Consider the following 21,999-nt stretch of genomic DNA (forward strand, 5'->3'; position numbering starts at 1 on the left):
CACGCATGCGACGCGTTCGTTCTACGTCCTCTACACATCGTGGGGAAAGCCCTAAGGGGCCAACTCCAGGTAGGCGGTCTAAAAGTCCAGATGCGAAGGCATATACTGCTTGAAAACCTGCGCTTTGAAAGCGGAGGCCTTCTGCACGAATGAACGCCGTGGAGGGGTGCGCCAGAGAGCTGCGAGGGAGACGCGATAAGACTTTGTGTGGCGCGATGACGAACCCATGATCACAGCTGATTACGGAATGGGTGCACGTCGCATGTGGAGGACATGGCGCACAGGTGCGCATTCCGAGACTCCGTGAGGCGGTATTCGTGGCGTCTTCGGAGTCGCAGAAGCCGATGCGCTTTGACTCCCTCATATAGATACAGAGCATGCCAAGAATCGGGACGATGATCAGCGGGATGACGATGCTGACAAGCAGGGTCGACATCTGTGGTGAGCGGGTGGAATTTGAATGGGGTTGACCGCTATGATGGTGAGTGCTAACACGGCGAGAGCTACGTGTAGGCGGCGATGTCCACGACGTACGCATGCGGTTGGAAAGCGGAATGGCATCGGCTCTAGGCTTGTGAGGTGCAGTGGAACCGTCCGTCGTCGTGTTTAACGGCCCAAGAGCGGTGTTCGGGCCGCGTATGTGCGACTGACCACCACTCCCGTTGACCGCGTGCGATCCATCTGGTGATCTTTGCGCGACGCGTGTTCGTGGAGCTTCGTTGGTCAGATTTGAGTTCTTGGGAAGGCCGGCGGGCCAGTGGGGAAGGGAAGACGGATTGAAACCAGAGTTCTTGCGATTATCGTTGGTGACAGTCTGGGGCGGGCAAGGAGCCTGTAGTAAGGTGCCCGTCTTCCTGCGAGCCGTGTGGCTAGGCCCAGGGGAGCGTATAGGTCCAATCTGATCGGAATTGTTGATCCAGCCCGAGTCTCTACGAGGATTGTCCGCAACGGTCCGGCCCCCGCTAGGAGCTGGAAGCGACACACTTGTCTTCTCGCGAGCCGGACGGTGAGGCCCAGGAGAGCGCTTGGAACCGGACTGAAAAATGTTATTGTTGACCCAGCCTGAGTCCTCGAGACGTCCAGGGCCGCCCGACGCAGTTCCTACTGCCATTGGGATGCCCTGATTTGAGGCCTTGGGCCTAGATGAACCCCGAGCACTCGGCTGGAAGACGTTCGCGCTGATGGGCCCCGAGCGTTCCCCAAGGAAGGGGGGGTGAGGGGGCTTTCCTGACTACCAAGAGAGCCTCAGTGTTGCTACACCGAGTGTGAAACGTTTCGCGCACCCTACTCGGGGATTCGGTGGACTCTGGGCCCACGATGAAGCCGTGACCGTAAGCGGTCTGGGAGCGAGCGCCACTCCCCGAAGATTCTTCGCCAACTTGCACTGGGTGGCTAAGAGCAGGTTGCGTCGGTGGCTCCTAGACGAAAAAGATGAGTGACTGGTGATTATATTCATTCGGTGATGCCATACCGTTTGGCTTCGGTGTTGACGGGTGCTTGGTTGCGACACTGCGCTGTTGAACTCTTGCACCAGCTGTGGCTTTGAGCAGTTGGTAGGATACGTTACTCCATGATGAAGCAAAACCGCTCGAATTTGAGCCGTCGTAAGCTTATTAGCGTCGAAGCCAGGTTGAAGATAGTCACCAGCTGCGATGACGTCTGCAGAAGTCAGTCGTGGCATTGCGGCTGCAAGTTCGGGCTAGATACGACGGGCATCGTTGCGCTCTCCTTGTTATAGGCTCCGTGGCCTAACGGACGGTCGTCTTTTGCATGCTTTGTCCTAGGGCAGGCGTCGCATTGAAGTCGCGAGAGCGCCTAGATCTGTACACGAGGTTCGGGCCTCAGGCTCCCCTGTCGAGAACGGTACAGCTCGTCATGCCAATAACATGCCACCACGTATCGAAACGAGACGACACGTACGAGTTTATCAAATACTGCGCACAGTGCGGGCGTATGAGCATACGCTCCGTGTCAGCGCGTTGGGCGACGGTGATCGTACTATACACGTGGAGGTGCGCGACCGGTCAATCGCGACCCGCGGTTCGCCCAAGGTCTCCAGATTCGGAGCCACGCACAATAGCACTTTTCCATGCGCATGCCATCGATTGCCATTGCAAGACCCATTGTACTCGTATGGGATAAGGGCAGACAGCTCGTCTCTCCTACGTACGCACCATACACTGCTGCCACTATTAGCTATAGCCACAACCTGCGATCCCTACGCGCATCATGGCCGACCGGCGCAAGACTGCAATACTCCTCGTGATGGTTGCGCTGCTCATGCTCGCCTTCATGCTCCCTGAAGTCCAACGAAGCCTTATCTTCAGCTGCTCCTTCTGTGGCACAGTCGCAGCATCACTGTTGACGTACCTCCACAACGCGGTCTACAACCCTTGTTCGCTCTCGCTCATGGCAAATTCGCCCTATTGTCGGACCAACGACGGTGCAACGCGCATTGTATTGGGACACTTGCTGAACAATCAGACATCGGGATTCGAGGCATTGATTAGCAGTTCGGGGGCCTCCGCCGAACTGGTCGTGCAACTCACCGAAACCCGCATCGCGATTGGCGACTTGATACCACTTGTCAAGCACAGCCATCTTGAGCGTCGAGTGGAGCTACATTCCCTCCTGGAAAAGCTCGCTGACGACGCCAAGGATGCGAGTCGCTACCTACAGCAATTGTCAGCGAGGATTGACAGTGGCGCTGACCGGTATGTGGCGCCTTGTAGTAAGACCGACGTACGATATCTCACCCTCATTCAGGATAAACGTCATGGTGGGACACACCTCACGCCTTCTTCTGGATTCCCCGCCGCCGTCCATGACTTCGCAACAATGCACCATCATCGACATCATCAATCCGCTCCGCACTAGCGCATGTGCTGCTCAGCCTGTGGATCCGTACGTCGTACTCAGTGCCTATGAACTGGCACTGGGGACGGTGGAAGACGTCCTCAGGAATCTCATTATATCTGCTCAAGCTGCCCTCGGGAAGCTTGACGCCCTCGATTCACGTCTCCAAACCATCGCCGACGTCACCTTCAGTGAAACCACTGTTGTCAGCGAAGATAGGGAGCATGTACTCCGACAACTTTGGACGTACCTAGGCGGAAACCAGCAGAGGATTTATCAATTCCAGCGCGACGCAGACGTGTTGCGGGATGTCGAGGCTTACAGGAAAGCGGCAGTCGCTCACGTCGGCATGGTCTTGGATACACTCGAGAACATGCAGACCGTTGCAGAGGAGACCCGGCGCATCGCTTCCGGTGCACTGCTACGCGGACAGATACCGGACGAGCTCCTCCTGAATGTAATCTCTGATGGCACCGGGAGATTGAAGATGGGTCGCGTGGAGGTTGCTATACCTAACCTCGCTAACTAGGTTCTGGTGAGTGTGATTCCATCTCAAACGGTTCACGTAGCAAACTGGGATGCTTCTCCTACAGATGCCCATCTCAATACGACTCACAATCTATGCAACATGTTCTCCCTTCCATACTCCCCTGACGTCCACCCCATGCTCCCCTGACCCCATGTTCATTCTACCTATGTTTGTCGTTACTTTGTGCCCAATAACGTGTAGTAGGAAAGGACTTAATGAGATGCGTTAGAATGAGACCTCATACTGTCTGCTGCCGGGTTGTGCGTGCATCGCGGCTCGCCCGCATCGGCAATTCCGTTGGATTGGTCTGTCGACGAACATCGCTTTCGTCCACCGGTTCGCCTTCTTGCTCGCGCTGGCCTGGTGCAGATGAGCGAGCACGTGGGTTTGTCAGTTAGCAAGCATAAGGGAGGTGGCGTGAGCAGCTGGGAAGACGGGGCGATGGGGAGGCGAGCGGGCGGGAGGACGAGTGGGCGGGCGAACGAGGGAGCGAGGCAGATGTCTACTCGAGCAAGGCGCATGTGCGAGTGAGGTGAGTGGGCAAGCCAGGCAGGTGGACAAGCGAGGTGGGCGAGCGAGGGGCCGGTAGACGGGCTGGCAAGAAGGCTGGCGAGCCTGGGTCAGCGTGTGCATGCGTGCGCAAGTGGACGGGCGTCGCACTCACCTGTACCCATCCCTGCCATGACCTGCCCGCCCCAGCCCTCGCTCCTACGGCGTATTGTCCGCGTGCTTTGATGCCCATAGTAATACCGCGTACCACGCAGTGTTGACGGTAAGTCGCTTCGGGACAGACTGCATGCAACGCGCGAGAAGTGCTATTCTAAGCGCCGAGAGCACGGGGCGTCACCGGTTCACCGAGGAGGCCCTGTAAGCGCCCATGGGCTATCCTCAACGGAAGCTCAGTTCATTTCAGTAAACCAACCATACCACTACGTGGCGGAGGAATGGGCGGCGGGCGCGTGCGCGAAGGAAGCACGGAATAGACGGCGGGCCTGTGAGCGAAGGAAGGACCCGACGGTGAGTGCAAATGCACACAGGCGGGCGACTCGGAGCTGACTGCAGACACAGGGAACGGCGACGTGCAGCACAACGCGCACGGTAGCTGACGAACGCACGCGCAGGCGGAAGAGCGAGTAGGCGGGCAAGCGTGCAGGCTTCTAGCCCGGTGCCAACATGGACGCCGCGCGCAACAGCAGCATGCGGTCGCAGCCGCCCGCGATGAGGACAACGGCGTGGTCCGCCGCGCCGTTCACGTCCGGGCACCTCGTCCGAGAGTGCAGGAAGCGCGGAAGACGGGCAGCACGAGCCTGGCGAACACGAATCGCGTCGGCGTCCGGACACCGTCGCCACGTCCGGACACTCGTCCAGACGCAATCGTCACGTCCGACCGCCGTCGTTCCCGTCCGGGCGCACGAAGGCCAGCGTGCGCGGCCCGGGTATGTGCAGCGGCTGCCCATACACCCTCGAGGCCGTCCAGTCAACGGACAACCTCCGAGCTTTGCTGGCGCACCCGGGAGGCAAGCGAGTCATGCGCGCGGACGGCACGGATTCCGTATGTCCCTGTTCGTTTGTATATGACCGTAAACTGTACTTACATTCGCGACAGCGAACGACACGCATGCGCGTCCATTACACCCCACACGCGGTCCAGGCGATGGCCATGTCGACGATCGAACCGCCCTCGATACCCTGCAGCGAGTCCTGCCCACGACGCCGACGAGCTCGTGTCTGCGCAAGAGCATGAGGACCGCTATGGTGTGTCAATCTGCTTCCTCATGCGCGCTGTTGTACTGACGCCCCGTCGAAGGTCGCGAGAACCAACGGCGGGACGGTGACGAACCGCAGCCGTCCAGACGATGGTTAAGCGGGCCGTCCGGGGTACTTGCCCAGCTCGGGTCTGCCTGCGGCAAGGGTGCATGGGCGGACGAGTGGGTTGACGGGCGTGCGCGTCGCCTGCTACGTCGGGCGTTCCGGCGGTGGAGAGCGAGTAGGCGGGAAAGTGGGCGGGTTTCCTCGTCTGCTGCACGTCGTCCACAAGTGCGCAGGGCCAAAGCCCTGCGCGCAGACGCGGCCGACGAACGAGCGACAGGCGTAGGGACGAAGAGGAGGACGAGCGGGCGCACGAACGGACGGGCGGGCGGAAGGGCGAGCGGGTGAGTGCGTGAGCAACCGCCGAGCGGGTGAAATGACGAGAAAACGAGCAGGCGAATGGGCAGGTGAGCGGATAAGCAGACCGGCGGTTGAGCGGCTTCGCTGGCTGGCGGGCACACAAGCGGGTGACGACGCACGGCGACTGCGAGCGTGCAGGGAAAATGTCGAGCATGCAAACGCGACCGACGAACGGACGGCACCCTTGGAGATAGGACAGGCGAGACAAGTGCAAGACGGCGGGCGAGGCGACGGGGACAAGTGTGTGGCCGGGGCACGGAAACACAACACACGTCGACTGCGAGCGCACAGGGCGACTGCTCTGCGCAAAAACGCAGCTGGCAAACGGACCGCACGCGCACGGACCAACCGAACAGGCGGGACATGGCACCGCACCGCATACAACACACGCCGACTGCGAGCGCGCTGGGCAAATGCCCAGTACGCAGACACAGCCGACGAACGCGCGCAACGCGAGTGGGAATGCGGGCGAGCGGATGAGCAGGCACGTAGACGGGATGACGGGCGGGCGGGTGAGTACACGAGCGAGCGGGCGTGTCGGCGGGCACACAAGCAGGGGACGACACACGCCGACCGCGAGCGTACTGGGCAATTGCACAGCACGCAAGCACCGCCGACGAATGGACCACGCGGGTGAGCTGAGGACGGGAGACGGCGACGACGGCAGGGCTGGGGCGTGCGCAACACGCCGACTGCGAGTGCACAAGGCCAGTGCCTCGCGTACAAATGCAGCCGACGAGCCCGCCGTGGGTACAGGCACACCGGCGAGCAGGCGGGAGGGGGTGGATGGCGCGTGAAGAGAGGGGCCAGGTAAGCGCGAGCAAGCAGGGAAGATGGCGAGGATCGTGGCTTCCGACCTCGAGTGGGAGCTGCGGTGGATCGCATCAGAACGAGTGGGTGGCCGCCGTGATTCACAGGTTCAATACTCTGCCTTCGTTGCGCGCTCGGACCGCTCGGACCTGCAGCTACCACCCTCTATTGAACGCGTATGCGGCGTGCTCGGACTGATGTCCATTCTCGACCGTCAGGATCAAAACACCTTACGAGCGGACCACACCCCCCTTGGCGATGCCCGCGCAGCGTCGAGGCATCTCTCTCTGGACTGTCGGACCGCATACAGACCGTCGGCAGTTCATCCCTACTGCGTCAATCCCTCGCGACTGTTCGTGTTCGTCCGACTGGATTCCCCTCTTCCTCTTCGTCCTTGCTGACGCCGCTACAGACTCGAAACAGCCACGCTCGTAGGTGAGCTGTTTGGCGAAGATGGGCCGCAGAAGGCACCGCAAACCAACGATCCAGGCTTCCGAGAGACCGCTCTCAGCTGGTCCGCAACTTGTACGTTCGTTGCGACTTTGTTGCATGCACTTCTCCGGTATTCATCTTCATTACATCGCGCAATGTACCGCAGTGCAGCCGCTCCACCTCTTTGCGTGCGGTCTGCGAGGTCGCCATGATCTGCAGTGTGCACAGTGCCCATCTCCGGAACTCGTCGACTAACAATGACTAACAACAACGCTACAGCAGGGATATTCTCTGAAAAGCGTGGTTGAAGCTAAGCCTGACTTATCCAAGGCCGTGCAGGCGGTCACGAGCGTCAGGGCAAGCGTGAGCGTCGCAGAGGACACAGGGCTGCTCGTCTCAAGCAGCCGGAAGATCGACGAGCTCAAGGCGAAGGCGGACGAAGCCAAGCGGCGCTACGACCTCACAACCGTGTCCGATCCGCTATGCCCTGTCAGACCTCCAGGTGTTCCCAGCAGCTCGAGGCGAAGAATGCGGAGGAGGACACCGCGAGGGAGTATGGTCCGAATTAGTAACCACGAAACGAACGCGATGAATGGCAACAGGCATATCGTCGCACGACTTCTAGGCGAGGTGCGTTCATGCCGCGCCACTGACTTGGCACTCCAACCATGCTGTCGCACCTGCTTCAAGACGTCTGGAGTGAAGAAGCCCCACTGGCCACAAAGCGTTCAGCGGTTCATGAATACCTTACAGACGATGACACGAATCGGAGGACTTGCGGAGCCGGCTACACGCATGTCCGCATCTCATGAAATGTATCTGGACGACCGCAACCTCTGACTGTTGTGCGTCTCCGAATGGATTCCCCCCCTCCTCCTCCCTAGGTGTCTCTAGTCCTAGGCTTTCGATATGGGATCCACACCGTGGATCGATGAAGGGGGAGCAGGATTACGGGTGGCTCAGCGTCGCAGATGCGCCGTATGCTGCTCGTCAATCTGTGTGTATAGCTGTGGTTACTCACGAAAGGCGCCAGGTCGGTGGTTCTGTACGTCTGCTTGCCTACAATTTTTTTTTTTGAATTCATGCACTGCAGCTACGCCCTCAAATCCACCGAGATTGACAACCCTGGGATTACTGGTACTCGGTACGGCGGTCTGGAGGTCCCGCGACCGGTTTGAGAGGGCTGACTGACATGGTACAGGATAGTTCAGGCGTAGGCCATGTCGACGGAGCATGGGCCGACCCGCCAACTCGATCGGTCATGACCACGATGCATGATGGCGGCAGTTCGTCCCCGCATTCCCAACGGCTGCTGAGGTACGTCGCAGACATGTTCGTTCCCTTTTCTTTACTTCCCCTTTCATTACCTCGTAACTCGTCCTTCGCTAACTATCGTTCTGCTGTCGATGCGGTATAATGGCTCGGCGTGTCCATCGCCGTTAAGCTTTCGAGCTCTACGTGCGTCGTTGTACGTTTGTTTGACTGCCAGGTTGGTCAAGATCTCCGCTTCCAAATCCAGGAGAGTCGTTCATTCCGTCATGTTACATCGATATTTACAATATGCTAGTGCGCCTGAAGTGCCTGGCCAAGTGCTTCCAACCGCTCGCGCAGGATGTGGCGTCGCTTCTCGATGCGCAGGCGACTGCGCGAAAACCAGTACAGCAATTCCAGGAACTCTTCTTTCGTTGGCAGTTGCACCTGATAGCACCGCTTATCCACAGCAATTCTGATCATCGTTTTCTTCTGCTGACGAGGATTAGACTGCTGCCACAATTCAAGGATGTATCGCGCGCTCGCACCTCAATCGCGCAGACCGTCGAGTCCTTAGTGACCATCATGCCAACTTGGTGAGTGTCAAGCATTCTCGTGTCTAGCATGACTGGCTGGATGACAACAACAGCTGTAGAGATGGAACTCAGCGAGGAGCTGTGGAAGGCGTGGTAACGTACAATCGCCTTCAGCCAGTTCTACGAAGTACAACACCGCAGGCATGAGTGTGTCGGGCTCGCCATACGGTATGTCTAAGTTCTCGATGACTCTTGAGTCCAACACATTGCTCGAGAAGAGGATAGAAGTGCCGCTGATCAAATTGAGCCGACTTTCAGTATGCGGAAACCTGTCCGTCTGAGAACAGAGGGACAGACCTGGGTAAGCTGTCCAAGACTTCGGGTGTGCAGCACACGGAACGAGCCTGTGCGTTATACCGCAAAGAAAAAACGTGACGCCAAAGTGTCGCCCAAACGCTAGCAATGTACGCCGCCATGGTTCAGCTACGAGGAGATGCTACCTTTCAAGAAGGGAGATGCTACGATTAAAGAAGACCCTCTCCTAGGCTGACGTGTACGTGTACGGTCTGTGCACGTATACGTGTATACGTGTATATCACAACAAGCACTTCTTTGTCTGCCACTCGGCGCAGAGCCCGGACGGATGTCTCCATTGGTACGTACGATCGTACCTGGGCCCACCTTACCCCTAGAGGTGACGCGGGAACTCAGCCTCCTAGTCGACTTGAAGGTGCCAGCAATAGTCGATTTCTTTCTGCTGTACATGTTGACGAAGGTCCACGTCTGCTTCAATGACGTGGCATGCTAACGTGTATGCCAACGTGTATGCTAACGTGTATGCTAACGTGTATCTTCCTCCTGCAGGTCAATTGTACACCACATGGCCACGGACGTTTGTCTAAGCCCGCACAATGGACAATGCATACTCGAAGGCGTGCGCATCTCTAGGTGCGCCGAACTATAAAGCAAGGCCGTTTGTCGCGGTGTCATACTCACAAATTACTCCCTTCTCTTCTTCAATATGACTGAAGTGGCTGAAGCTCCTCGTGACGCCGACATATCGAGCTACAGCGTCGCCCTGGTAGGCTTCGTCCCCTCGGCCAACCCCCGTCATGCACGGATCAATTTAGAAGTGTTGGCGACCGTTGTGAGTGGCATTCATCGTTTGATGTGTTCCATTGTCTCATGGTTTGGTGATTGATTATAGCGTCCCTTCATCGATATTGGTACCAGTGCGACCTTCTTGTCCGTCTCTACGACCGCCTTCACCCCGGAATTTCGACGCTTTATCTTCTGCTTCAACTGGGGGCAGCCCATTCCCCCTGATGGAGGCGATGCTGCCCAGCCCGACGAGCTCGAGACCGTCCATGGAGGCATATTCTTGTTCTCCGACGAATGGCAGTTCTGGAACGGGTTAATTGACAGAACTGCGTGTATGTTTAATTCTGTTTGATCACACTACACCGAAGTCTGACTTCACGATTGGTCACAGACTACATACAGCGTTACCCGGAGAAGTTCCAGGGTGCAAAGGAAGCATATCTCGTCAGGCTGGTGGTACGTACAGTTTAACTATGCGGTGACCGACACAACTGAGTTGCTGCTTCCTGCCTCCAGACTACAACGAGCTGGGTCATTACCTTGTACGTGCACAAGGAAGTGGAGGGCCGCGATGTGAGATGCCTCGTTAACCCTGTTCTGGCCTATACGCCGCTCTGAAACGATGGCCGTCGGTTTGGCGGGGTCGAGGCCGGTGGTCTTTGCATCAGACGGTTCGCGTCGACGCAGTAGTGTGCTCGTCGCCGGGTGGCCGGGTGAATGTATGTTATGCGTGCGATGTATGTACAAGTAGTGAACCCAGTGCTCCAGTGATGCTCGCGAATCAATCAATTGCGTACGATATGACTCTGAGCTTGTACGAGGAACCAAAAACGAGCACAATTGGCCTCGAGTGGCCCCGGCGCTTCCCTGTTCTCGACAATACGCCCATGACTGCAACACGGTCGCCCGATTGAACATCACAACGGCCCTCGCGCGCACAGCCTCAACGCGTTAGCTAGTCCTCTGCCACGATTCAGCTAGTAGCACCACGGCGGCGCTCCAGGCATCTCGTGCATCGAGTCTCGATGGCCGCTCGCCCTCTAGAGCTCTACCCCGAGCCACTCCGGAACGAGCGACTCCGGAACGAGCGCGAGGACCGTTCACGACCCTGGTGCAAGGCGACTCAGGATGCGGATGCGGCCAGGCCTAGGATGGGAAAAGAGAAGGAGCACCCGTACCGCTGTGACGGGTCTGTACCGAGGCGGGTAAGGGTACAGGTCGATGGGACTCCGGTCAACGGAGAGGATTTCTGGCACACGGTGCGTCGTAGAAAGTTGTGAAGTCGTCTCGGTACTCATATATCATACCTCGTCCTAGATGCGACTGAGCTGGGATTCCATGATACACTTGTCTGCCCTGCCAGTGGCGTCCGTTACGTCTGCCTTCCTGTTCGCCACATCCATCCTGCCGTCCACCGAGCTTGCGCCATCAGCGTGTACGTGCCCTCGACCGTCCCGCTGGGCCTATTCTACGCAGCTCTCACGCTGTACATCGCCTCGCTTGTCCTAGTCGCGATCACCCCATGTGGGCTGCCACTGCACTTCCCGCCGGAGCAGATCTTCTCGGGGAAGGTCACCGCGAAGACTGGCGACCTGCGGATCGTGCTCGCGGGCATGCGCGCGACGACGATCTTCCGGAACATGCGCGGCGCGATGAAGAAGCACCATCTGCGTGCTCCTGAGTCGGCGGCCGCAGAGAATGGTGCCACCGCCAGTGCGAATGCGGAAAACAGGGAGTTGAAGAGGGACGAAGACGACTTACTGGGCAAGGGACGGATGTGGGCTACGTCAGTGAATTCGAATGGCACTTGTTCACATTGTTTGGTATGTAGCTTGCCTCATGATTTGGATGTCCGTCACGTCTCAGTTGTACGACTGGGCTGCTCACTCGGGCACGTAGATCCTTCGCAGGCGGAGCGCGCTAGCTGGGCATGTGTGGATGTGCAGGACGGGGTGTAAAGTGTGAGCATGCGACGTTTTCAGTGCCGCCCTAAGGGCGACACCCTGTCGCGCCTCTCCCTCTGTGCGTCGGCGCGGGCGCTTGCGGTCTCTGGTCCGCTCTCCCGCTGCGGTGTCTACGGTGCATCGCCTGCCCTGCTCGTACACCCTGCCTGTCGACGTCTGCTCGCCCGCTTCAATCCTTCCACATCGGGCAGCCGCGCCGAGGTTGCAGGCAGGCTCTGAGGTCCTGCGCACGTTCTCGATGCGCAGACTTGATGAGGGGGCAGAGCCCGCATCTGTCGCTCGCGTTCGTTTCAGGTGGAGATGTCCAGCAAGAATCGACAGGTGATAAGTGATATATCCATATCGTCTCCGTTACTCATAAAGCTGTGCCTTGCAGTAGCTGTGTCAAAAGACATGCCTTCAGGTACCTCCGCCGAACGGTGTGCCTTTGGTTATCCGGGCGAAGTCGTATTGGGCCAGAGAGGTCAGAGTGGCTAAGCCGGGCTGTTGAATTATGACTGATGTGTCGCCGAAGTCCCGGCCGACACACCGTCGTCCGCAGAGATGGATGCCGGAAGCCCACACGGAGGTCCTGCCAGGGATCGTGAAGGAGTGGCGTTAGGTACGGACGCCTTCAGTGGTTGGCACGAATCCATAGCCTGATCCAAAGTGATGCGTCTACAGGTACTCCACGACCGTCCAAAACGAAACGGAGAAGAGACGGGAGCCCTGTGCAAGAACGTATCACGACAGCTGGCGTCGCAGTGCCCCAAATTGGCGGCGCAGCTGCGAGTTCTAACGACGCTGAAGAAGGGGACGATGTTGGGGACGACGGCACAGTATTTACAATCAGCCTGCCCATGCATATGTGCGCCTTACTGGAGGGCTGCGGCCCGTCTCAGATCGTGCGCGGAGAGCTTCGCGGGGAGACACATGAGGCGCGTCACTGCGGGTAGTGCTAGCCATCATCAACTCGATCTAGATCTACTCATCTGTAACCGTTTGTTTTGTCCAAATCTGAACCGTTCACACATCACGGGCAACACGCAGGCCCAGCAAGTGAATGTACCACGTCGTGCCATTTGCTCGCTGCCGCAAGGATCGATGGTTACCGTCCTTACAGAGCGCCTCGCCCTTACAGCTTGATTAAACGTTCGAACCCTGCAGCTGGCAGGCTGCGAATATGCTTATTGGGCACTCCGCCTTCTCAAACGGTTCACGAACCTCTGCGATGGGTGCGGAGGCTACTACCAACCGTCGAACTGCGCGCCGTGTCACGGCTGAGCGGCCCAATTCCCATACTACGCCCGGTGTGACCAGGTTGCCCCTCAGCGAAGTCAGCGATACTTACCTTGCGCGGTCCTGTGCAGTTTGATCGCTCGCTGGTGGCAATTGACAATGGGGAAATTCAGAGAGATCGAAATCCAGATACGGGTCACCAATGGGTCATATTGTACCATATTTGGTCATTTAGCGCCGACAGTGCACGATTCTGCGATTTTCCCAGCAACTTTCCCGGAGGGGCAGGAGGGGTAAGTACGGCACCGGTGAGCGTTCTGCTTGCAAATTTTTGTGGCTGCGCTTGTTGGTGCCGTACATTCGCGAGAACAAACGATGTGAGTGCCAGGAACGACTGGGATCTACACCGCCTTGCAAACGCAACTTGATTGGTCGTTGATCGCTCATGCCGCTATTAGTACAGTACTATGCGTGCTTCGTTACAGAGTTCGTCACATCCCACAGGGCGTCGATGTGTATGATTGTATAAGGACCCCACAGGTAAGATCGGCACCTTGCATCGTTTGTATGGACGGCATCTGACGTTGATCTCATGCTCGAGCATATAGGCTGCCACGATGCGGTTATTGGTCAAGGTCCGAGTTTGATTGGCAGTTGCGACGCGAGAGTGTAACGCCGCATCACAGGGCCCAAGTCGCCCCTGTGAACATTCCCGAACGGTATGGATCAGCAGCCTTCGCGATCGGCGTCATTCTAGCGACGTATTGATTTTATTGATTTCCTTGATTTCCTCAGTTTCCTGGGTTTACCTAAGCAGGTCTGTATGAGCAGTATTAGACCATAGAAGCCGCCGAGTGCCTAGTCTGTATCGCTTTCCCCTTCCCCTTCCCGTCGGTATGCAGAGCTATCGAATAGTTCTCCTTGGAGGTACGTTCTATCACGACCGGAAAGCTTGCTGCCATTTAATCGTCATCAGGAAGCGGCGTCGGGAAGACTGCCCTCGTCGGCCGGTTGTGTTACGACGCGTACAGCGAGATGTATATGCCCACCATACAGGGTATGATCTGCAGCGGTTGCTAGTCTGCCAACTCACAGTTTTCAGATCTACACAAACATCAGATCTGTATCGACGACGGAATTGTCCAGGTAAACAGCCTCGATGAACAGACATCTCCGTGTGATAGTTGACGAGATAACCAGTTAGACGTGGTTGATACGAGTGGCGTGGATAGGATCTCAGACATCACTGACGAACAGATCAAGGTATTGGGTCGTACTTATTTCTCTGCTGCGATGTTCTGACGGTCGACCCAACAGACCGCACATGGCTTTATTCTGGTCTTTGAGTATGCCCCTCACGATGCACTCCGATCATTTGCTCACTAACCATCTATTGCATCAGTTTAACCGTCAGTAGCACGTTCAACGACGTGGTTAATATTAGAGACCGTATTGTTGCTCTGAGAGACTCGGATAAGGTGAGTTCATCCAGCCTGCTCGGCCACCTCTAATTCTGACCGCTACGTCCGCCAGAGTACCCCAATTGTCGTGGTGGCTGCCAAAAGAGACCTGGTCTGGATTTTTATTTCATACGGCATCGTCTCACATGTCTAACATTAGCCCATCAGGATGACGAACGCACAGTTCCCCGCGGTCTCGTCAATCACTACGCACTGCTATGGGAGCAGGCCATTCTAGAGACATCTGCCAAGCGCAATTGGGGCGTCCGCGACGTTTTCGTAGACCTCGCCAGGAGGATGAAACGATTCCAACGCGAACACGGGGTCGAGACGCGCATTGGTGCAGGCCGCACCAAGTGCGTCGACCAACCTGAACAACATTGGTGCTGCCGCATAGTTTGAAGAAAGAGTTCTTCGTCGGTCGAGATGCCTACGATCGGTGTCATGTTGCCTCTGCCATCACAGTTGCTCTGTCTCTGTCTCTGTCTCTGTCTCTTGCTTTTTGCTTTCTTGCCGTCGCTTTCTTGCTTGTCGTCGCTTTCTTGCTTGTCGTCGCTTTCTTGCTTGTCGTCGCTTTCTTGCTTGTCGTCGCTTTCTTGCTTGTCGTCGCTTTCTTGCTTTCTCGTTTGTCGTTCGGGCTTCGTGACGGTGTCACACACTTGCTCTACTTTAACTGCGGCTCATTTGCTCAACAATAGTCACTCTTTCTCGCTTCATCATGTCGATCTCTGTCATTGTACGTGTTTTCCTCGTTGATTATTGCATGCAGTGAATTTTATGATTCTACGGCTAGGGTTTCAGTAACGAGATGACGCTATAGTCATCCGGCGGGCCACGCATTGCTCAAGGGCATCGACAATTGCTCAACGGAGCCAGCACCAGGAAGCATGCTCTGCATTCTACGAGGTATCGGAGAACTCAGTCCTGAACTGGGTGACGCCGCCCTTCTGCTCGTTGTGCGCGGATTCTGTGAGGAATTGTCATCGGGGATGTGAAATCTTCTCGACGTCCGTGCCAAATGCCTATCACAACATCACATTACACACTTTGACTAAGGGCTACGTCCCCGCCGCCCTCGTTATCGCTCTTGCTGCTATGTCATTTGCTTCCGTGGATCCAGCCTGGATCCAGCCCCAATCTATCGTGAACGGATGTGTCCTGGCGAGCGCGATCAGGTTCCGCGAACTTTGGCCGATGAGCGCGGAGAGATGGGATCGGCGAGAATCCGAGGATGGGTCTGTATATGGACTGGCACGTCCGCAAGCGCGTGTCCCCTAGTTCGCCATGCGGTGAATATTAATGCCGAGGTCATCCTCACTGGGACCTCCTCCGTGCGCCTGGAGACCTGATGGGCGGCGTCCCCTCCCGCTCTTCTGTTCCCCCCTTCGTCCCACAAACACGATTCCGGCCCCACGATGGATATCAAAAGCCTGTGCGCACTCCCTTCACCATACAGCCCCTCCGGATAGGCTCACAGCCTCCCCTTCCTAGGTTACGATCGCCCAGTCCCGTCATGGATGTAACTCTAGGTGAAATGAAAAATGAGGTGAGTGGCGTGGCCGCGGACGTCGCTCGACCATGAATGTGCTCGTTGACACCGCCCTTCACTCCAGGACTACGGCACGAGTTATTCTACTATGAGGTACGGAACGATCGCGGCCACCGAAGCCTCCAACGACCTCACCAGACCCGCATTTCACAGTATAAATGAGCCGAACGCACCTTCGGCCACGAGTGAACGCCACGCGAGGTAAGCCGCCGCCTGCTTGGATACACGCGCCTGGCTGACCTCGATGCAGCAGCGACAGCGCTCGCACCACGCTCGATGTACGCGACGCGCCCGCCAAGCCTGTTGTACCTGACCAGCCCGACAACATCCTGAACTCTCCCGTCGGGCACCCGCTCGACGAGCCCGCCCTCGACTCTGCTGAGCGCGAGTAAGCGCTTCCCCTCCGCCGCGCGGAACGATGCCTCGCTGACACTCGCGTCCCCCGCCCTAGATTAACCCGGAGCCCCACTCCCGCTGAGAAGGCGCGCGAGAACAAGCTGCGGGCGGACAACCTCTGCGAGATCTCCAGCCCGCAGCTGGTCCGATGTCGCCGCTGCAATTCCTGGATCAAGCTGTCCGCGAAGAGCGCGTTTGATCCTGCGCACTGGAACAAACATCGTGAGCGATGTATACGCAGGTCGGAGATCGCTGTGGAGGAACTACGAGGGACAAACAGCCAGGTACACATACTCGTGCATCATGTGAGTTCGACCTGCTCACAGAGACACTCGATAGCAGGCACCGTTCCCGTCTGATGTGAAGCCGTCCGATGTGGTCAAGCGCATGGTAGCCGCGCTGGGCACACCGCCGCTGACCCCGGATCGCGATGGCGACGAAACTTCGAGCGCGGGTGTTGTAAACCACCCGTCTAAAGAGGACTCGCCTCTCACCCAGTTCTCCGACTCTAGGCAAGCTAGCACCCTGCCGTCTCCAACACCCATCCCTACTCCACTCCCCGCGATCCGCGATCCTGACCCAGCGTTCGAAGAGTACCTCGTCCGCTCCCAACGTCGACCGACACGCGACCTAGCCTCACCCCTGTTGATGAACTGGCAGGAATGGAACTGGTCGCAGTTGAAGAAACCAGTGTGGTGTCGTGAACATGATGACTGGGACCACGAGGAGGGCGACCGGCGTCGCCGCGTGCCGGTCTCGCACGAGCGGTGCGCCCTGTCACGCACGCCCTCTTCATGACAGACGCGACGTCGGAGAATCCGCTGGCAACGGACGGTTGTAATGATGAAATCAATGACGGTGAACTCGAACTCATCTCGTGTACAATCTATAATTTCTGCGGTCTCGTCTTCTCTCATGTTGTCTGCACGCTTTGCTCTCGCTTCTTGCTTCTCGTTCTTGCTTTCGACGCACTGCTTATTTCCGACAGCACATCTAAGCACACGATGTCTCATTGTGCCCCCGGCTATCATAGACTTGCAGGTGGTTGTGAATTACCTCCGTTGCTCTGTACAAGCCTTACTCACCGTCAACCCCAACCGTTTGCATCTCGTTGGGATTATAGACTATTCTTCTTCGTGTATTAGCATCGGACGGACTCCGAGCATGTACATAAAAGTGGCTGAATGGCTTGTTTTCGATTTGGTACGGTACTACCGTACAAGACTACACGTACAGATGTACTGGATATTACAGAACAGGTGTGGGCAAGTTTACGGCAAGCGACCAAACAGACTGTTAGGCAAGTGGGGAGATACGAGGTAAACGTGCAGGCGAGCGAGTCCGTGACGGGGCAGGTGAGCGAGCTGACAGGTGAGTGGGCGAACAAGCCACTGGACGAGCAAGCGAGCAGCCATACAGATGGCGAGCAGGTGAGTTAACGAGTGAGCGACACGCTCCCAGTCCGCCTCGGAAAGCCGCCGCGGCATCATCCCAAGCTTGCGGATCGCCGCAAGTGGAAACGTAGACGACACGCTTGACAAACGTCTCGAATGCGAGCGCGGGCTCGAGGATGCGCAAGGTGCGAGCCCGACGGGGTTATGTGCGCGGACGCGGCTGTGTGCGGGATCAGATAGGTGCCCTTGACGGCCTCGCTGAACGCGCCCTCCTGTTGGGTATTGAACATGAATGCCGCACGTATGGTGAGAGGGAAGGCGCATACCTTGGCGACGTCCTCGATGACGGCTCGGAACTCGAGCTTGGGGCCGAATTCGACGAAGGCCTGTTTGAGCGACGCGACCTTGCTCGCGGACGGTCCCTCGGTCAGCGGGCGATTGGGTGCACGGGCGATTGGGTGCGCGGGCGAGTGAATGGGTGGGGATACAGGCCGGGGAGCTGGCCAACGGGCTGACTAGCCAGCGAGCATAAAGTGGGCGGGTGGCTAAAGGGGCGAGCGAGCGGGACAGTGAGTAAACAGAGGATCAAGTGGATGGCAGACGGGTTGAAAGGGGGACAGACGGGTAGGTGAGCCACCAATTGAGTAAACAAAGGATCAAGTGGGGGAACGAGTGCATGGGCGAACAAGTGGGACGGCCAGTGGATGCATGAGCTGGTAGGCAAGTGTACGAGTAAGCTGACAAATGGGCGGGCGAGCACTGAACGAGAGAGCAGGACGAACATATTGTTCGTCGATATCCTGCACACCAGCACTGGCGACGGTAGTAGTGAGTCTGCTCGCTTTGCTTGCCCTCGCTATACTCCTCCTCATTCTTGTTCTTCACGCTACCCTCGCTTCTGCGGCGTTCTGCGCTCGTTGCATTTGGACATGTTGCTCGGTGCTGGACTTGCACGCACGCCCGCCCCGTTGTGTGAGTCAAGTTCGGATGATGGTCTAGGGGGAGGCAGAAGAGAAAGAAGAAGCGGAAAACGGGGTCCGGGGAACAGAGGACTCGGAGGAGGTATGCGTTGATTGCGAGTCGTGACGTTGTGCGCGCTATTTAAATAATACTATTAATAGTATAATTATGCGCAGGAGCCAAGCGCTCGCATCGGGAGACGGCAATGTACCGCTCGCCGCTCGCTGCCTAAATTATGAGTCTCAGACTTCTCCTCAAGCCCCCATGCGCGCATGCTCATGATCCAAGTCTCGTCCCGTCGCCTGAGATGAGTCTTCGCTCTCGACCAATCCGATTCTCGCAGACCTCAGCAGACATGATTCTGTCATATCCTCAGGCAGCAACTCAATCCCCGACCTGCCGAACATGCACGGGATAGACGCAGCGTGCAAACACAGCCGACGAACGCACCACAGGTACGGCCACAGCGACGAGTGGAACACGGGAGGCGTGCAGATGTTGAGTGGGTGGCGGAAAGCTAGCGGATGGCGGGGACGGGTGAGGACAAGGCGAGGGCGAGTGCAGATGGGTGAGTGCAGACACTCGCTCGCGAGTGAGCTGGCTGCGGCCGCAGGATGCGGCGACGTGAAGCACGATGTGCACGCCAACCGTGAGCGCGCAGGGCGAATGCCTTGCGTGCAGGCACAGCCGACGAACAGGCGGCGGGCACATGAGCGAAGGGCGAGCGGCCAGGTGAGAGTACACGCCGACCGCGAGCGCTTCTGGATATTGATGCCCAGCGCGCACACAAGCGAACGAGTAGGCGGGTGAGCAGGCGAGTGGGCGGGCGGGCACAGGGCACAGGGCGCAACGACGTGCAGCGCGACGCGCACGGCGACGGTGAACACGCAGGGCCACGGCCGACGAACGGATGGCGGGAGGTTCGTATCTACTTCCCCATCTACTTATACATGAGTGGCTAATGATCTGATGCAATGGCCTCGGATGGCCGACCGCTACGTACGGTCTTGCTATCATCGACGCGTATTGGGCTCCATGTTTGTCAATTATCAGTTCACCTATGTAGAATAGCGGAGGGTCGTGACCGCAGGTGAGTTCTTACCGCAAGTCTTTTAAAAACCCCTTCAGATGGAAAATGCGCAGCGCTTGGCCAGGATATTCAAGGAGCACCTAAAACCGTCCACGGGCAAGGTGCGCAGAGGCATACGTATCCCGATGGACGGTGCGCCTACACTGCCCAAGTTCGTGGGACCGCCCTGCGGCAGGTGTGCTGGCCTACAAATAGTCAACGAGATCATGATGTTTCTTGTGAAGTACGCTACTCGGTCAGAAATGTCACTAGCTCGTGAAGATCGTCAAGCATGTATATACGTTGTGCTACAAGCCGGATGCAACGCGGTGCATGAGGGTGCGACTGTGCCCAGATGCAGTATCCCCGGGACCGTGTCATGCTTGACACACTCGCGATTAGGTCCGTCGCAAGTCCTACCGCACGGCGCTCAGGCTCATGGCCTCCGGCCCTTTAGGAGGTGTTCGTCCATCACGGCGACGGGTACGAGTCACGACCGTCCACGCGCGCGAACGACTCAGGAGTCCACGGACCAATGAGGTCCCGGAAGACACGTTGGACATATCTTGCGTTCCTCCCTCGTGGCATCATTGTCCGACGAGATGGGTTGTAGGTACGCATGTTCTCTTAGCTTAAGCTTGCACAGCCTACCATCGCTATGACTCAGACAATAACGATTCGGTCAACGTTCTCCTTTTCACCTGGGCAACCAAAGACGTCATGCATGTGGCGGCGATATTCACCAGTGCTCGCCGCGACGAACAACACATTATTTCCCCTTTGTCCAACGAGCTAGGCGGGCAGTTCGTCGTCATACGCGTGCGCCTTGCATAGTCTGCTAAGACAATTGCGGGCCATTCTCTTCCATTACAGGCAACCAAAGACGTAGCACACGAGCTGTCTCAGCTATCCTACAAAAGTGCGCCCGAGTCGTCTCCGTTCTTTCATTCAACCATGTCGTATAATCTTGCATATACGTTCTCTTGCCAGAAGGATTCCGTCAACTGCCTTGCTTTTTCTACAGACGGCTTGTACTTGGCAAGTGGGTCTGATGACTGTACCGTTTTCGTGCACGACTGCAAGCGAGGTATCGAGGTTCAAAAACTTGTTGGTGACGCCCCTGTCACTGCTCTGCTCTGGCACGCGAATGGCACCGGAGACGAGAAGTTGTTCATTGGCTATGGGAATGGTAAGCTGAGGTATATGGACATGCTATCGGTGCGTATTTCGCGTGATCAGGCGTAGGCGACCCGCTCACCAACTCGCCAGGCCGTACCGGACGGAATTCAGTTCCCTGTTAATGGCGACTTCCCGATTGAATGCATCGACTACGATGCTGCCAGTGACATGCTGGCGGTATGTACCACTCGTGAAGTGAGGCTTTGGGTACAGCGTCGAGCGAGTACGTCAGATATCCCCTCAGCCAACTCCTTGGTTGCTGACGCTTACCTAGATTGCTGGCAGTACCTATGCAAGCTACCCCATCCGAGGCAATCGAATGCCGCCTCCGCTACGGATGCCGCAGACGGCGCCTCTCCGTGTTCCGTACATTGGCTGGACTCCGGAACGCGCTTGATCGTTTCCTATATGTCTCACGGTGTCGTGTACGTATCAGGCCCGACTTCGATGCTGAAGCTGACGCATTGCCATTGACCCTAGATGCTGGAACGTCCAAAGCCTGAGGATGGAATGGCGACTGCCACTGAGGAGAATCCGGATGTGCGTTGACATGGTTTTTGAATTGATCAATGCGCCCATCCTCGCCTACAGAGGCAGATCGTCGCTATCCCAGGATAAGGAAGTGTTAGTCGTGTCAAATCTCCACGACGGGTTCGACCTGTACAGACTCCGCGATCAACGTCACCTCCGCACTTTCAAAGCCAAGGCGTCGATAAATATCCCCCTCCCTGCGTTGTTCATTCACGACGGAAAGGCTGTCTTGACAGGTAGTGACACTGGGCGTGTCTCTGTTTACGACTGCGGCACAACGCTGGTGATGCAGGTTCTAGCACATGGTGAGTGTTCATGTGCACCGAGCCCGTGAACGCGGCTTGAATGTTGTTGTTTGTCAGGACCTCACATCATTCAGACACTGGTGGGAATTCATACTGCGTCGTCAATTTGTGCTAAACTTCTCCTTTTCTCCAGGCCCAACATGATGGCACGGTCAGGCTTCTCGCAACGGCCTCGTCTGAGACTGGGGACCAAACATACATCAAATTGTGGCGGGCAGTGAAGTCAGGTACGAAATCTGGATCTATCACTCATCTCTGTTAATGCAATTTTCGTTATCAGTTCGATTGAC

General features: G+C 57.1%; 8 protein-coding genes across 8 annotated transcripts; 7 read left to right on the forward strand and 1 right to left on the reverse strand.

Moving 5' to 3' along the window:
• Positions 1-78: 78 nt before the first annotated feature.
• Positions 79-1,681, reverse strand: B0H18DRAFT_957093 (uncharacterized protein; the record flags this gene model as incomplete). The annotated part of the gene is made up of 5 exons (XM_048042543.1): positions 79-236; positions 283-436; positions 494-1,231; positions 1,284-1,418; positions 1,472-1,681. 5 exons carry the CDS (start codon positions 1,679-1,681, stop codon positions 79-81), a joined length of 1,395 nt encoding a protein of 464 aa, XP_047890167.1.
• Positions 1,682-2,409: 728 nt separating this feature from the next.
• B0H18DRAFT_881093 (uncharacterized protein) lies at positions 2,410-3,385 on the forward strand (the record flags this gene model as incomplete). The annotated part of the gene is made up of 2 exons (XM_048040820.1): positions 2,410-2,714; positions 2,767-3,385. The coding sequence occupies 2 exons, from the start codon at positions 2,410-2,412 to the stop codon at positions 3,383-3,385; spliced, it is 924 nt and encodes a 307-aa protein (XP_047890168.1).
• Positions 3,386-4,537: 1,152 nt separating this feature from the next.
• On the forward strand, positions 4,538-5,623 carry B0H18DRAFT_1213395 (uncharacterized protein; the record flags this gene model as incomplete). Its single annotated transcript, XM_048036515.1, has 4 exons — positions 4,538-4,937; positions 4,992-5,140; positions 5,193-5,542; positions 5,602-5,623. Coding segments are annotated over 3 exons (899 nt in total), but the record flags the coding sequence as incomplete, so codon positions are not given.
• A 766-nt stretch (positions 5,624-6,389) lies between these two features.
• B0H18DRAFT_597850 (uncharacterized protein) lies at positions 6,390-7,934 on the forward strand. Its single transcript, XM_048038720.1, has 4 exons — positions 6,390-6,722; positions 6,777-6,889; positions 7,076-7,829; positions 7,890-7,934. Exons 2-3 carry the CDS (start codon positions 6,818-6,820, stop codon positions 7,634-7,636), a joined length of 633 nt encoding a protein of 210 aa, XP_047890170.1. The 5' UTR covers positions 6,390-6,722; positions 6,777-6,817; the 3' UTR covers positions 7,637-7,829; positions 7,890-7,934.
• A 1,670-nt stretch (positions 7,935-9,604) lies between these two features.
• B0H18DRAFT_1121984 (uncharacterized protein) lies at positions 9,605-10,302 on the forward strand (the record flags this gene model as incomplete). Its single annotated transcript, XM_048034435.1, has 4 exons — positions 9,605-9,730; positions 9,791-10,016; positions 10,076-10,140; positions 10,201-10,302. The coding sequence occupies 4 exons, from the start codon at positions 9,605-9,607 to the stop codon at positions 10,300-10,302; spliced, it is 519 nt and encodes a 172-aa protein (XP_047890171.1).
• Positions 10,303-10,709: 407 nt separating this feature from the next.
• On the forward strand, positions 10,710-11,642 carry B0H18DRAFT_1121985 (uncharacterized protein; the record flags this gene model as incomplete). Its single annotated transcript, XM_048034436.1, has 5 exons — positions 10,710-10,943; positions 11,002-11,119; positions 11,194-11,461; positions 11,516-11,534; positions 11,595-11,642. 5 exons carry the CDS (start codon positions 10,710-10,712, stop codon positions 11,640-11,642), a joined length of 687 nt encoding a protein of 228 aa, XP_047890172.1.
• Positions 11,643-13,762: 2,120 nt separating this feature from the next.
• On the forward strand, positions 13,763-17,069 carry B0H18DRAFT_1213398 (P-loop containing nucleoside triphosphate hydrolase protein; the record flags this gene model as incomplete). Its single annotated transcript, XM_048036516.1, has 13 exons — positions 13,763-13,793; positions 13,843-13,923; positions 13,969-14,012; positions 14,067-14,129; positions 14,184-14,212; positions 14,269-14,344; positions 14,400-14,438; positions 14,495-14,682; positions 15,818-15,872; positions 15,940-16,076; positions 16,126-16,263; positions 16,327-16,555; positions 16,611-17,069. The coding sequence occupies 13 exons, from the start codon at positions 13,763-13,765 to the stop codon at positions 17,067-17,069; spliced, it is 1,569 nt and encodes a 522-aa protein (XP_047890173.1).
• A 4,158-nt stretch (positions 17,070-21,227) lies between these two features.
• Positions 21,228-21,708, forward strand: B0H18DRAFT_861788 (uncharacterized protein; the record flags this gene model as incomplete). The annotated part of the gene is made up of 3 exons (XM_048039724.1): positions 21,228-21,298; positions 21,354-21,413; positions 21,465-21,708. Coding segments are annotated over 3 exons (375 nt in total), but the record flags the coding sequence as incomplete, so codon positions are not given.
• Positions 21,709-21,999: the final 291 nt, after the last annotated feature.

Source organism: Fomitopsis serialis (genome assembly GCF_022376445.1).
Source record: "Fomitopsis serialis strain Sig1Antser10 chromosome Unknown B0H18scaffold_69, whole genome shotgun sequence".
Classification (NCBI taxonomy): Eukaryota; Fungi; Basidiomycota; class Agaricomycetes; order Polyporales; family Fomitopsidaceae; genus Fomitopsis; species Fomitopsis serialis.

What these genes read in the sequence shown, in the direction of transcription:
- B0H18DRAFT_597850 (XM_048038720.1), top strand. Translation starts at nt 6,818, where the DNA reads ATGGGCCGCAGAAGGCACCGCAAACCAACGATCCAGGCTTCCGAGAGA. An exon ending in TCTCAGCTGGTCCGCAACTT is followed by an intron (nt 6,890 to 7,075) that starts GTACGTTCGTTG and finishes ACAACGCTACAG; the next exon opens with CAGGGATATTCTCTGAAAAG.